The sequence below is a fragment of the Tympanuchus pallidicinctus genome, unplaced genomic scaffold (assembly GCF_026119805.1).
Source record: "Tympanuchus pallidicinctus isolate F22 unplaced genomic scaffold, pur_lepc_1.0 scaffold16, whole genome shotgun sequence".
NCBI lineage: Eukaryota > Metazoa > Chordata > Aves > Galliformes > Phasianidae > Tympanuchus > Tympanuchus pallidicinctus.
The window spans coordinates 20,503,779-20,518,787 of NW_026294679.1; the positions used below are offsets into that span (position 1 = coordinate 20,503,779).

The 15,009-nt window shown below is 44.1% G+C and overlaps 1 protein-coding gene across 2 annotated transcripts; it reads right to left on the reverse strand.

Moving 5' to 3' along the window:
- Window positions 1-360: 360 nt before the first annotated feature.
- Window positions 361-15,009, reverse strand: LOC128078219 (dual specificity protein phosphatase 13-like). 2 transcript variants are annotated; one of them, XM_052678253.1, is made up of 4 exons: window positions 14,862-15,009; window positions 3,595-3,802; window positions 2,244-2,464; window positions 361-731 (listed from the first exon to the last, which is right to left on the reverse strand). In XM_052678253.1, exons 2-4 carry the CDS (start codon window positions 3,753-3,755, stop codon window positions 505-507), a joined length of 609 nt encoding a protein of 202 aa, XP_052534213.1. In that variant the 5' UTR covers window positions 3,756-3,802; window positions 14,862-15,009; the 3' UTR covers window positions 361-504. The 2 variants fall into 2 exon arrangements, with proteins under 2 accessions (XP_052534213.1, XP_052534214.1); XM_052678254.1 differs by lacking the exon at window positions 14,862-15,009 and adding an exon at window positions 8,698-9,069.

The window sequence follows — 15,009 nt, forward strand, 5'->3', positions numbered from 1 at the left end:
CCCAGCTCACAGGCTCCACCAATTGTAAAAGCAAGAACTAACCAGAGTCAGATTCGGGTTTCAAAATACAAACCATTTTGGATACAGAGAGCTAAGGGGAAGGGGGGCAGCTGATTCGTAAGAAAACTTCTAAGCATTATTGTAGCATAAATAGTACAGCATCTTTCACCTCAAATGGCCTAACACTTCATAAAGTGATATGAGCTTCACTCATTGCTGAAATGCAGCTATTTCTGAAGTGGAATCTGATATCCTTTTTTTTTTTTTTTTAACCAACAGAGAGCAATGTTTTAAGGTGGAGAGGGAAGGATATAATATACACCAACAGTAAGTGTAAGCTAAGGTGGCTTTGCAAAACGGGAAGGTCAGGTAAAATGTATTTTTAGTAACAACATACAATCTAGAGCATCTTAAACTTATATCCTTAGTTTGCAAATGCAATTCATTTCAAAGAGATCCAGGAAATTCAAGTCATGTTTTGTCCTCAGCAACAGTGATACTGTTTTACAATGCTTTGCTAGCAGATTCTCTGGTTCTTTTCCTCTCTTCGCTTAATTTAATGTCCAGTTCTCGCAGCTGGCTGAGAAACCCTGTGTTTGGGCAGATGTCTCTGTGAGAACCCACTGTTTTCAGAGCGTCCACGAGCGTCATGTTTTCATGGATCATCAAAAAGGCAAGCACTAATGTTGCAGAGCGGCTCACCCCCATGGCACAGTGAACAAAAACTTTACCTGCAAAAGGAAGAGATGCAGCAAGGTGAGCAGGCTAAGGCATTTCTGAAGTGAAAGGAATGCAGGGAGGACAAGCTGGCAGAACAGCCAAGATGATTGGCACATACTCATTTATTCTTGAACAGCCTGAGATTGTGCTGTAGATCTCAGGCAAGGTGGTGCTTCATACTGAGCACGCGCATCTAGCTTGGGCCTCTCAATAGTTATCAAAGAAAGTGCAGTTAACATAGCTTATCTGAAAATGCAGTTAACATAACTTATCTTGAAGCTCTATTAGCTCTAGAGAGAAGGAACCTAAGCACTGAATTTTGTAAATTGAACATTATGAATGCCCTTCCCTGACAGAAGCTATTGCATGGTGGAGTTTTTTTTTTTCATGTAACGTGGAAAGAGTGCTGTGGAAATTGGCTTGGTTGGTTTGAGGTAGGAGACTAAATTTCAAAAACTAGAATATTTTTCAAAAAATTGTTTCCAACTTAAATGAAGACTGCTGTGTAGCTCCAGGATGCTTTTGCAGCTGTTGAAGCCCAGATCTCTGGGGATCTGCTGGCCATTATGCTATAGGAAAACTCTCACCGTGCAGGACAGTGGGGCAGAAAAACCTAGACGGGATTCTCTGTTCTGACCCAAGCTTTGTCAGTTCTCAGGTATTTGTTTCCAGATTAAAATAGCTGAAATGTTCTGTTGAAGGAGAAGCTTTCTGTGACAAAACTCATTAGTGTAATTTTCTGTGGAAAAAAGAAACGGTTTTGGCAGAAAACTTTGGCCCAGCCCTGACTGTGATCATTGACAAGTTCCATAAACTCTGTAGGACAGTCTGACTGTAAAAACGGTCTCATAATTTACTGTGTCTCAGCAGCCCAGTGTGAGCTATAACTAGGGATTTAATAAAGCACTTCGAGTCAAAGCAGTAAGATCTCGCAGCCAGTCGGAGTCAGAGCAAACTCTGGAACAAATGGAAATTATGATAACTAGGCCATAATCCAAACTCTGCTGACAAAAATTCAGCAGGCTGCGGGTCAGACTCATAGCTTTTGACTTAGTTCATTAACTTGTGCTGCTTCTCTAGCTTTAATGGACACCCGGCCCAGGTTCCAGTTGTGAAGCATTTAGGCACATGAAGCGTTTCAGCCAGCACTTGCAAGTGCCAGCAGGGAGTGGGAGAGCAGAGCTGTCATGCCACTCAGACCATGCATCCCCAGGCTGGAGCCCGTCTGAGATGCAAGGGCAGGCCCTCAGACTGTGCCAGGAGGCAATTCCTGCAGGGTAAAAGCCCTGCAGTGCTATAGTCTTGCCCTCATGCTCCACTCCTGGTGTTTCCCCCTGCACTAAGGCCCTGTCACAGGCCCTGGTCCCTGCCATGCCTGGAGCAGCCTCCCAGCCTCTCTGCCCTCCTCCATGCCCATGTCCTCAAATGCTATGCTCAGCCCGAGCTTTGCTGCTAGTGCATTGAGAAGCCATTTGGCTCATGTTGAAACTTCTTCCCAGAGCTTCTCGGTGCCTCCCTCTTACCTCCTGAAGTGTTTAAGGCTTTGCCTATGAAATTGGCAGCATCGTAGAAGAAGATACTTAAATCAAAGGAAGGATCATCAAATGCTTCTACTCCGAAGTACTCTATTTGCAGATCTTTGTAATATTTGGCTCCTGTGTTGATGCTATATGGCCCATCCGCTGCATTAAGGATATGAGTTATGTTGAGGCTTTGAATAGTTGTTATACTCCTAGCAGCCCACCTGTTGGAAGACACGAAGGTACACTGGCATCATGCCTAACGTTCTGCTAAAACATCACCATTTAACGTTAGAGCCTGCTCCCTCTAGAGAAGGATGCAGGGATTGCAGCTTGCTTACAGTGTGGCACATTGTCCTCCGACCTATGCAACCGAAAAATGCAACGTGGTGGTATGGGAAGCAACCTGAGCACAAGCTTGCCTGTGAAATGCTGTTAGGTGAACGCGTCTCCCAGCAGTTCACCCCCGGGAACGTAGTTTGCTGCACAGACTGGTCAAGATCTTCCTTCAAATACTTGTGTAACAAGTTCTGCAGCTAACCTCTCACTCATAGTGTACATGAGTGGCAAGGGCAAGAATGCATCCAGATGCAGCACCTCATTCCTGGTCAATCATGCTTAGCAGCTGAGTTCTCCTCCTAGCCATAAACTACGACAGAAGCTATTCCATAAAACAATGATCTTTTACAGATGAATTCATAAGGAGGAGGAGGAAGAGTTGGAAGAAAATTGTAGAATCATAGTAATGAAGTATTGCTCTGCCTCATCTGCATAACCTGCAGTAATCCAAAGAGAAGGAAACAACACCAAATAAAAGCGGTCAAAATTATGAAGCACCTGCATGAAAATCGTTATTCTATATTTTCAATCTTACTATCTTTGAAAGCAAGTTTGGATTTGGAATGCCAAAACCTGTGCTGCATAACTCGTTTGGGTCCCCCTCCACCAGGCTCCTGACCCTGCCAGCTCTATGTTTGACTCTGAGGGCTACTGTGCTACTGTGATCTCGTCTGCTGCCTGTCAGCAGTTTCCAGGGCAGATAGCGCTTCTCACAGTTGACACTAGTTTAGGATGAGTTCTTTAAAGACTTTTGGCAAGAATACAGATAATTCTTGCTTCGCCAAAATCCGCTGTGGCTCGTGGAATATGGAAAAAAAAACTCAAGCAGACTATAAATTACCCTTTTGTCCATCATACTTTCCATGACATTTAAACTCCTCGTGTTATCAGTTTTGGAAGCTTGTGTTGTAAAAACATTCCTGCACACCCAATAACTGGTCCCCAGTGGACCAATTCCCTTCCTCCTCCTCCCAGATTCCAATATAATCTTAATAATAGGACCATATGTTCTTACGCATCTCCCAGGTAAATATTTGGCCAGACTTGGTCCACATGGTTATCAGACCCTCCTCTGAACCAAATCAGTCTCTGGAGGTCTGCTAGTGCTGGTGTTTCGTAGGATGCTGGGACGCCTGCGCTGCTGCTTGGAAAGGAGTTGTCTCTGGTGTGAAGCATCTTGCTCTTCTCTTGCACACACTCAGGTTGTATCAGAGACAGCTTTTCTGAAATGAATTAAGAGGAATTATTTCATGCAGAAATAATATTCCCCACAAAGCATTCCTTCTCATTACCCTCCAAGCAGCATTACATTATTATAACTGGTGTGTGAAGTAGGGCCTGCAGGTGTTGCTGAAGGCATCCAGAGAGCAGGACTGACCCTGTGGTACAACTCTGCAGGCATGTAATTCATCCCCTGAGAGAGCAGCAGCATAAGACGATATGATTTAATTTCTTTTCAAGTAAGGCTGTTGAAAAAAAAATGTCCTGTGCCACTCCAGCACAGTGCTGACTGACCCTCATAGGTGCAGGTATTGTTGCTGTTACTGCAGTGCTGATGAGTGTAAAATGGGAGAGCTCCAGTATTTTATGCTGGAGAGGTACAGAAGTGTTTGCGCACACTCACTTCTTGTTAGCTGGAACTGCAAGTGTTTGGAAGAACGAGCCATTGGACTGGCTCACAAGGCTTCTAGGGCCAAGGTGGGAATCTTAGGATGTCTATAGGACATATATTCTCATAGTGTATGTGCATACATAAACAAAGTGCATGTATATGTAATTGTTCTTTCATTTATAACGATGCATTTGCACAGACGTGCACAAGTGTACAAGCATATATGCATATAAATAGAAACAGCAAATTTGAACCACTTTTTCCTATATCTCAGGTGAATATTCGTCATCTATACTGGTATGCTTGTGTCTTGTCTGCCTCAGCCTCTCTTCTGGGAGCTGTTCCACTTTGTATAAATAATATGATAACTATTTTGCCTCCAGAGTGAAGCCATTTCTCTCATCTGAAGGAGAGGGCACTTACCTGCAATGTAAAGAAAAAGGAGCATCTGAATTTAGGAAAATTATAAAGCTGAAAGTCCTGGTTTTGTAGCCATGTTAAAAATCCCATCTAGGACTGCTTTGCTGCCTTACAGATCCTGCAGTTGAATACACGGGCCATTTTTGCAACACTGCTCCTTGGTTGATGTTAAAGCCATAGTGTGGGAGCCACCTGAGAACTTGTTCAAACTGTGAGATAGGTGTCCTGTGCTTGTTCTGCAAAAGCTTATGTGATGTCAGCTTGCATTGTAATTCCTGAATACCTCAATCTAGAGTTTTGGTTTATTTTCTCAGCAATTCCAGGAAGCCCCTGGTAAACCTTTAGAATTCATCTAGTCTGTCCCTTGCCCCACCACAGCATCAGCCAGATGGATGTTGCTCCTAAAGCGCTACCAACAACTTTGTCCTAAGCTGGGTGCCTTATTTTAAACAGTGTAGGACACAAGCAAGCATGCTTATAGGAAGATTAGTACAGTGATGCAAGGCATAGTATTGATCACACTACATATATTCCTGTGAATTGCTTCCGCTGCTCCCCTCTTTCTCCTCCTCCCCACTAAGAGAAAGATAACAGAGGTTCTACATCAGGGGACTCAGAATGCCATGGATTAATTTTCAAGGAGGGTGGATGAGTCTCAGTCACTGCAGGTGTTGAAAAGCTGAAGCTGTGCAGGTAAGCAGATGGTTCCTACGTTTTCAGTTGTAGCCCTCATTGCTTTTAACTTCTGTTGTAGTATGTCAGCTTGTTAAGGTAATGGAGAGAGAAAAAGAGATGACATTGCCAAGCTTCTTGTTTTGGGCCTGATTTTGCAGTAGTTCTCTTGGCCTGCTAGAGCTGACACCTTTTGGTAATGGTGGGACTCAGCAAGGGACTCCAGCCACTGCAGCCAGCAAGGTGCTTTGCAACAGAGCTCCCTTTCATGCAGCAAACCTCTTCCCCTGTAACACATTAGCAAGATTCGCTTCCCATGACTAATTCCAGAGAAGCAAGCTCCTCATGTCAGCGCGCAGCATGGCTCCTCCCAGCCACGCCACTCTCTCCCTGCTGTGCTGGCCTTGAAACTGAATTATTCCATGGGCCCTTCAGGAGAAACTTGGAAATAACTATACCAGATGATTGGACTAATGAGAAAAGTAGTATGAATTTTTTAATTGAGGACCAGGGACTTAGCTCAGGGTTTCCTCCCTGCCCCCTTCTACTTTCAGATACTGCAAAGTTAGCAAAAGTGCTGCCACAAATCACATTTCTCTGTTTCCCCCTCCGTGTGGCTCAGAGAAGCTCCTCTAGGTGGAAACAGATAGCAGGAAGGCAGGATCCTCTGTGAAAAATCTCTTACAAGGTCACTAACACCTTCTGCAGAGGTCTCTTTTGGAGCTGCAGCCTGGAAGTACCTAAGGCCATCTCATTATATTCTTTGTTTCTATATTTCTGGGTTTTGTTTTTTTTTCCCCTATATGCTAGAGACACTTGAGACTGGATAAAGCTTCTGGAGGCAATCCAGGCGGATTAACCTTCTTGCTTCATGGGGAGAAGGCAAGGAGGCAAACACTTTGAAATCCTTCTGAAGTTAACCATCAGTCACCAAGCGTCCAGAGCACCGGCGTGCATCCTGACAGGTCTTGCTGGGCTCTCTACACCTCAGCTGTGCTTCTTGCAGAGGTTTGTATCTCAGCTAATGTTATCCTGATCTTGAGTACTTTAGTCAGCAAGGGATTTTTCTGTTGTTTGTTTTTTCTTCAGACGCTTGGAAAAAAATTGCCATTTTCTAATGCAGATTTTTTTTCTGGCAAAGGAAAAAATATGCACAGCTTCAAAGTCAAGCTTGACTTGAACTGTCCAAAGCATTTAATAGATTTGTGTTGGACTTGCAGATTTCAGCCTAAGAAAACAAACTTCTGAGGAAAAAAGAAAAAAAAAAGAAAAAGGAAATCCTCTGATGTTGAGGATTTGATATAGTTCATTTTAGTATCTCAAAAGGAAAAAAAAGGCCATTTCCTTTTTTTCTATTAAAAAAATACTTCTGTTTTGGAATTTGAGTTTATCATTGCATAAAATCCTTCAAAATATAAGAACAAGATGAAGTGGTATGTTTCTGGTTGAGGAAAACACGTTTTGTATAATTAAACACACGCACTAACTAACCCAGCATCTTTCATTTTCACTCCTGCAGCATAGGGAAGGCCTGCTGCCATTTTGCTGTAATATTATCATGCCTCCTAAGGCCAGAACCGAGCTACAGAAGCTGAACTATCCTGATTCCCAAGAGGAGCCCATCACAGGGCAGCAGCTGGGCCCCAGGTCCTGTCCTACCACCACAATATCCCCTGCATGTTTCCAGTTGGCAAGGCTCTGCTGGTGGCTCTGGTGACAGCCTGGGGAGTGGCAGGTGTCTTTTGGTGATAGGAGGTGGTTGTGGCCTCAGGAACAGCAGGGCTGCTGTTTTGGGGTGGATCTATGGTTGCCATGATAAGACAAACACTGGGTAACAGTAACATGATTCTGAAAACTCCTGCAGCCAAATGTCCTGAACTCACTGAAACAAAACCCAGCAAATTAGGTGGTTCGCAATACCAAAGCATGACATCAGAATATAATTCACATGAAAAACAAACAAAAATAGGCCTGCTGAAGCATTTTAAACTGCTGTCTATCCTGTTTTTCCATCTCTTTTTTCTGATTGAGCTACTCTGCAGTCATCTTTTCCCCTCCTTGCTCTTTTCTCACAGGTAGTGCTTCACACTATGGCTCTTTGTCCCCCTGATGGAAAAATCCAGATGGAAAGAAGTGTAGTTCACAGGAAAATGATCGTGTAAGTGAAATTAATCTTTCAGATACTGTAATGTGAAACCCGATCTTCCTTTCTGTTAAGAAGACCCAATCTGTGTCTCTACATTTTGGCCAAAATCTGATGCTAAGAGAACCCTGGAGTCTCTTGAGGTAGAATTGAAAGCCTCGTGTGCAGAAACAGACACATTTAAAAGCAATAGCGGAGTTAAAACAGCCAGATGGGAACCTAGCAGGCAACTGAGAGGGGAACTCTCTGTTTTCCTTGCAAGCCTACAGGGGCTTGTTTGCAGGAATTAGAATCTCTCACCAGCAGTTCACTGCAGCTCTAATACCAAGTGGTATTGAAAATGAGAAGCAGGTTATGGCTGATGGTTTAAATGAGGCACCTATGGGAATTTTGAAATGAGATCCTGGATGTGTCTCGGTATAGAGCGTGCACATGGCAGAGCAATATTGCTTTCTTGGCTGACTGCATCATATATTATGGTCTTTTATTTTGCCCACGCTCAAGCAGCAGGGAACAGCAGAAGTTCATTGCTTCTGCACACTGCTTAAACCCTGCTCTGCCTTGCCAGAGGCTGTGCCCCTGCCTCACAAAAAGCATAGGCAGTCCCTTGGCCCCTGCACTGGTACGTGCTCAGTGCAGCACTGTATTTATGCCATTTCCATTATTTTGGAGCAAAGAGAAAAGCAGAATGTACAATTAAGATTATGCTGCCTGATATTTTTTGTCTTATTTTACGGGAGAATTTATGATTTGGGAAAGATGCCAGATGGAGGGCTCTGGCATGTGCAGCCCTCAGTGTAGCCATGGCTCTGCCAGCTGCAGGACCCCTTGCCCCACACTGCATTGCTGCTTGGCTGGCTAGGGAAAGCCCAAGCCTTGGCACTCCTCCACTGCTCTGCCTTGCCCAATACCTCTGTTCATGGCCAACCTTTCTAGTGGAGCAGAGCAGCTTCTCTGTAGTGGGCTGCAGGGGATCAGTTTCTGCTTGTGAGGTGCTGGAGGTGGGCAGAGGAACAACCAATCCACATGTGTTTCCAAGGCCATATCATGGGGGAGAAGCTCGGTGCTGACCTCAGCTCTATCCTGCCTTCCCCAGCCTCCCTTGTGAGAGCTGCATGGCCTGGGCAACGGCACCTGCCCATATCCTAAGGGTATGCAAATGGGTCTGACAGGTGCAGAAATGGGGCGTCCTCCCTGCTTGCCGGATGGCAGCTCTGGCATCTGCAGATTCCAGATTCAAAGGAGAAAAAAAGTAATAAATAAAATATTACCTTAGCAGCTGGCATCTTTGAGCTATTCTGTGCACTATCCCCAGCAAGACAGCGCTGCCCTCCACAGGCTCCTACCGAAATTTCCAACCTGGCTGTGGATGTCTGTCAAGCCGGGGATGATGCTCTCCCCCCTGGCTCTCTTCTGGAGCGCTGCTGTCCAGGGCACCACTGATAAGGATTAAAAACAAAAAACAGAAACGACCTCCAAACTACGGTTACTTTTGGCACATCTCGACCTGCCTGATGCTGCTACCAGAATTAAAATAGCTGTAGTTGTAATCCCATTGCTAGCAGCCATTCCTGTGTGCTGCGTGCTGTGATCAGCAGCGTCCCAGCTTGCCATGCCACTGTTTCTAATAGTAGAAACTTCACTCCCATCTTATGTAAGGAGCGGGGCAGAGCAGCTGCGGCTTGTGACGTGCTCAGGCAGAAGCTTCCTGGGGCAGCATGTGCCCGAGGGCAGAGCTCCAGCCAGAGCAGAAGCAGTGACCTTGACATGGGTAAGGGCTCAGTGGCACTGCCAACTCCACACCGAGATGCTGTCGGTATTGTGGGCTGTCGATAGGTGTCAGTTATGGGCTTGATATGTGACCATGTGACACATGTGTTGTCAAACAGGCCGGATTCTGAGAGGAGGAGAAAAAAGCTTTGCAAGCTTTGGGAAAGACAAACAAAGATGTTAATGTACTGCTATTAAAACAGGCTCCTAAGCACCAGCTCCTCTGCAGGCATATGGATTTGTATAACAGTAGATTAAGGATTGTTTTTTTTCTCCTCAATTTACTTCTCAAATGACTTTTGTTTGACTGCTGCTGTCAATACAAAATTGATGGTGCTGTCAAGCTCTCAAGATTTCAGAATATCTGAAGGCACGTGTCAATGATTTTTCATATTTCTCGGTCGTTTGGCAGAGGTGTCTGCAGCTGCCTGTCTCTCCTTGCACAGTACCTGTAAGCAGTGAAGTGCTCTCCCTTGCTTGAAAGGATACATATGAAAAAGACACCATTTGATAAAGTTGACAAAGCTGTACAAAATCTTTGCAGCTTCTTTGCAGTAGAATCAAGAGCAGAAAGAATTCATACTCCACAGTGGAAGATCTATTTTGGCACTTAATTTTTTTTTTCAGGGAAATCATAGAGCTCTCAAAGGATGCTCTCAGCTTTGTTGGTATGAAGTAGAGCAATTTTTTTTCAGATTTTAAATGGCTGGTTTTTGATCAGTTGATGCACCACAGGCCTGCCCCATGCCTAAGGCACAGTGTTGATACCCCAGAGCCTCACAGCATCAGGCAGGACATGAACAAGGGCAATTGTGCACTAGAACTTCTGAGGAGAGCTTTTTCCATCTCTCACTCATCAGGCTTTATACCGTTGTTTTTGTGAGGCTTGCTGAGGTTTTACATGGGCTGCAGGCTGATGCCTGAGCTGGTAGGATGGGAGGGAGGCTGAGCTCCCAGCAAAGCACAGCCCGATGGATGCCCAGGGCTGAGCTAAGAGCCTTTGCTGGGGGCTGTGCCTGCTAGAGGCTGTTTGGAACAGATACATGGGACATAGGCTGCACATTTCAGTCCATTTTCCCAAAGGAAGCCTCCTGCTAACTGTGCCTCCAGCACAACCCTGGGAAGGCTCTCCTCTGCCTGAGAAACTCAATGAGCAGGAATATATTAAGGATTGTGAGGTTCTCAGGCACTGGGAGCCATTCATGCACCATAAATAGCATTACCATTCTTTCTTTGCAGTGCCTGGCATCCCAAGCAGTCATTTTTGCAGGTGCCTTTAGCAGCTTTTCTTATGGTCTCTTGGCAGGCTGGAATTTTGTGTATAGTTTTTCTTACTATCTCTAAATCATTTATTTCAAGGTAAAATACTGTTGTTTTTGTTGTTGTTGTTGTTGTTGTTGTTTTGGACTTCTTTTTCTTCCTTTTTTATATATCGTACATTACTGTCATATTTTTAGTAAAACTATGTGGAAGAGCTCTTGCAGAAGAGTGAGGATCGAGACTAAGCCATTCATAAAGAATCTCTGTGATTGCAGGAAAAGAAAAAAAAAAGAAAACAACCCAACAAAAACCTCCAAAACCTCAAAAAGAACAAGAAAATTAAATTAAGCTCATACCCATTTTTAGCAAGAACTTGAAAGTGATTGGTTTTAAAATTAAAAAAAATCATGTAACATGTTTTGACATGATATGTGATGTTTCCATTGGGAGACTAGAAATACGTAATTGTAGAAGGAAAATCTTTACATGCCTATCAGAAAAGGAAATAAGGATATCTTGTGTCATGGAACTACAAAGCAGACATTTTGTTCTGGGATAACCCGCGGAGCACTGCTATTCCATCAGCTGGTAGAGCTGGAAGAGTTGGGCAGGCTTTCAGTACACAAGACTGCTCTGATTTGCGTGCTACCTTTACTGACAGCCCTTGCCTCAAGGCAACTCAGCAGTAGGGCCAGCCATGAAACACCGTAGTTTTTCCATTTTGCCAGAAGATGGCAGAAGAAAGCAACCTTGCGTGTTTTAAAAATAGTGCACTTGTGGCTGGCTGTTAGAGAGAACTGATAGTGACGGAGAAGAAATTGCTGTGGCTGGATGGGAGAAAAATGTGAAGGGTACTCGATGAATTAAATTGCTATTAAGCAGGGCAGATTCATCAACTAATCTACACTGTATCCTTTCCTATGCAGATTTTCTGTGTAGGAAAAGCTTGTAACTGTGCTTATTCTTCCTACGCACAATGCAATTCGGCTTGGGTTTGCTCCAGTGCCAAAATTTTTTGTAACAAACCAGGCTCCATTGGCGTCCAGCACATAATGCTATCAGCCCGAGTGAAAATCAGGCTGATTTGTTCTGTCTTTTATTTTCTCTTCCCAGACTAATTTATTTTTCCTTTCCCAGTTCCTCCACTCGTGCTAGTAGAAGAATCCAAGCAGTGCAAGCACCCTCACCTTGCTGCTGGAAGAGGGGCAGTCACTGGATGCCAGTGCACCCTGGCTGCAACATGGGCTGCTGGGTGTCACAGTGGACTAGCAACAGCGGCTAGCTCAGACACCTCTCTCTTCTCCAGGAGAAACCGACCCATCAGCCACATGGTTGACACAGAACTTTCAACTGATGTGATGATGAGGAAAAACAACTGATGATGAAGATGCCTATTAGCTGGACAGCAACAGCACTTTCTCACGAGATGATGCTCAGACAGACCCCAGTGCATTCTACTCTTGGGATTCTGGTCCTGCTTGGCTTTTTGAGGTAGTGTTCTTCATATTATTCTATTAGTCAAAAAGACTTTGGTCTCAGGTTGGTTCTGTGGTTAGCAACAGAATAACCTTCATCTTGTGAGAAAAACAAGTGATGGCAACTGGAACTGCTGGTGACACCATAAGCACACTGTCAGCTTACAAGGATTTCTATTGCCTTTCAGCTGCCCACCCAGGGGTACTGGGTACCCCCTGCTATTTGGAAGTGGATTAAGCCTTCCTGAAAGTGAGTAAGTTTACTAGATTGTGAGATGCCTTTGAAGCTGCCTCATCCAGAACACCCTGCATCCCAGATCCTTTTGCTGTACTTTCACCAACTGATCATTTTTGCCAAAGCATCTCAAGGATATGCTAAATCCTGTTCTGGAATTGAGGTGAGCAAGCACAAACCCTTTACATGTTGAAGTTTTAGTAGGCAAATATGTATTTGGGGAAACAACATTCTATAGGTATCTCTGTGCTTGAAAAGAAAACCCTCTCTGACCTTTTAGGATTGAAGACTTTATATTAAATGCTAATTCGCATTTTTTGGTGGTTTTTTTTTGGCTTTTTTTTTTTTTTTTTTGTCTTTTCCTTCCTTCCTTCCTTCCTTCCTTCCTTCCTTCCTTCCTTCCTTCCTTCCTTCCTTCCTTCCTTCCTTCCTTCCTTCCTTCCTTCCTTCCTTCCTTCCTTCCTTCCTTCCTTCCTTCCTTCCTTCCTTCCTTCCTTCCTTCCTTCCTTCCTTCCTTCCTTCCTTCCTTCCTTCCTTCCTTCCTTCCTTCCTTCCTTCCTTCCTTCCTTCCTTCCTTCCTTCCTTCCTTCCTTCCTTCCTCTCTTCCTCTCTTCCTCCCTTCCTCCCTTCCTCCCTTCCTCCCTTCCTTCCTCTTTCTCTCTCTCTTTTTCTCTTTCTCTCTTTCTCTTTTTTTGAGTGAAGATAACATTGAGAAACAATTCAGTACAGATAGTTCAGCCCTAAAACAAAGGCAAATTCAAGGCTGTCAAGGAATTTGAAAGCCCTGGGTTAAAGGATTTTGCAAAGATTTCTGCTGAGTAAGGGCTATACACCTGAGAGGGAAAAAGCACACACACAAATGAGCTCAGAAGGTCAGAAGCTCTTGCAGAACCAAGACAGACATGACTGTGGTGCTGGATTGCTGCTCCTCCCCTGTCCATTGCTTGATCATTGCCACAGGTAAGAACTGTGATGCCTGGAGTGCTACATCATGATTCACCCAAAAGGTCAAATCTGGCCTGAAATGCTCACCTGGGTCCTTTTCCCTTTTTGTGGCACCATCAGATGGAGGAAGGTTACTAGTGGCTTGCTGACTGTTGGAACTCAAAAGTTAGCTGCAGAGATGACATGCCTTCTTATTAGAGCTTACTAAATGTCTGCCTCACTTTCTACATCCATAGTGACAGCAGACAGTATGAAGGTCTGCTATTCATGACTCCAGTTTGCTGTGTCATCCTAAGGTCCTAAATGACTATAATTACCTCATAACTCCATCTCATCCCTTTGTTAGCTTAAGCATCCCGTTGGTGAACAGAAAACTGGTTGATGACCAGTTAAATATTCCATCTGACTCTGTTAGTAGAGGTGTTGGCGCAGTGGCACGGCTCTCTTTGCACACACCCAGGCTGCCGTCTGGCTGGTGACAGTTCCTCATCACAGGATACTGTGCCTTGACTTCACAGCTCCTCTGCATGGCTACACACTTCCTCAGCATGCCCTAATAGCAGCAGCCTTCCCTGTTTGCAGAGATCTGAAAGCATGCCATCTTTTGGCACTGAGATGCAGCCTGCTACCCCCAGAGGAAATGAAGATAAAATCCTGGCTGAAAAGTAAATTCTGAGAAGAGAGCTAAGGTTATAGCTTTCTAAATATTTATCTTCAGTCTGTATTTGATGCCTGGCTAATGAAGTGACTGGGCTTTTACAGAAACCTACGAGAGGTTAAGCAACTTGGAGGAAAGCAGTGGTTTTCCTGAGCTGCAAGACAGAGTGTATGCAGGGCCACTCACAGCCTTTGTGGCCAAGAATTTCATGAGATGTCTCCTGCAGAAACCTTCAAATCTGAGCTTTATGTATGGCCAGTATAGTTGTGCTTCTTTCTTTTTCTAAAAATAATGGATTTCCATCCTTACTCTTTGGATTTACTTTGCTTCACTCACCATTTTCCTGACTTTAGCAAAGAAGCTGTCTGTGGATGAACAAAAAATTATCAAGGACTTTTTTTATGTGGGGGAAATATTTTTTGAAGGCAGAAAGAGGGAATATATCAGGCTATGCATCAAAGCACTATTTATGCCCTTGAAAACCTTTCCCATAGAGTGCTTAATTGGTCTGTGAAAAGTCATTGCCAGAGGAGGTAATTGACCATTTTTTATAGAAGGATCAGTAACAGAAACATTCAGAGCTATTGTTCTAGAAATTAAAAATATATAAATTAAGAATTATGCAAAAAATATGTTTTGGGGCATAAGCCAGCCTCTCCTGAAACTATGCAAATTCATTTGGTGAAAACAACAGCAGACACAGTGAAATGAGTTGTATACGAAGAACTGAGATCTCAAATGTGATATTATGCAGAAGGTAAAGAGGCTGTACTAGATAAGTAACAGTTCAATGTGTTATCAAGGGTGCACTTCGATTTTGATGAATGTTAAAAGAACCTTTAGCCTTGAAAATAAAGAGGATAATTTCTCTCTAGGCAATGGCTGCTCATGAAAGTCATAAAATAGGAGCATTGGAGCCCTAATTTTATAGTGCTTTTTAAATGATTTTCAAATAGTCCAGCTGCTTTGTGCCATAATATCACGAGGCAGAGATATTTACGCCAGCGATAACAAGCATGCATCAGCCTGCCCAAGCTGCTCTCCACAGGCAGCCAGCATTAAGCGAAACACATATGGAAAACTGATACTTGCCAATGCGGATTGATCACAACGGCACCGTGGCTGGAGTGATCCTGGAAGCTGCTTTTTGCACCAAACAACTCAACTGCTTTTCTTGTTTGCGTCTTGCCCGCGGAGCACAGGATGTATGCCGCCAGTGATTCTGCTTCTATTTTGACAC

What these genes read in the sequence shown, in the direction of transcription:
- LOC128078219 (XM_052678253.1), bottom strand. Translation starts at nt 3,755, where the DNA reads ATGCTTCACACCAGAGACAACTCCTTTCCAAGCAGCAGCGCAGGCGTC. An exon ending in AATATTTACCTGGGAGATGC is followed by an intron (nt 2,465 to 3,594) that starts GTAAGAACATAT and finishes GTCTTCCAACAG; the next exon opens with GTGGGCTGCTAGGAGTATAA. An exon ending in AGCCTTAAACACTTCAGGAG is followed by an intron (nt 732 to 2,243) that starts GTAAGAGGGAGG and finishes TTCCTTTTGCAG; the next exon opens with GTAAAGTTTTTGTTCACTGT.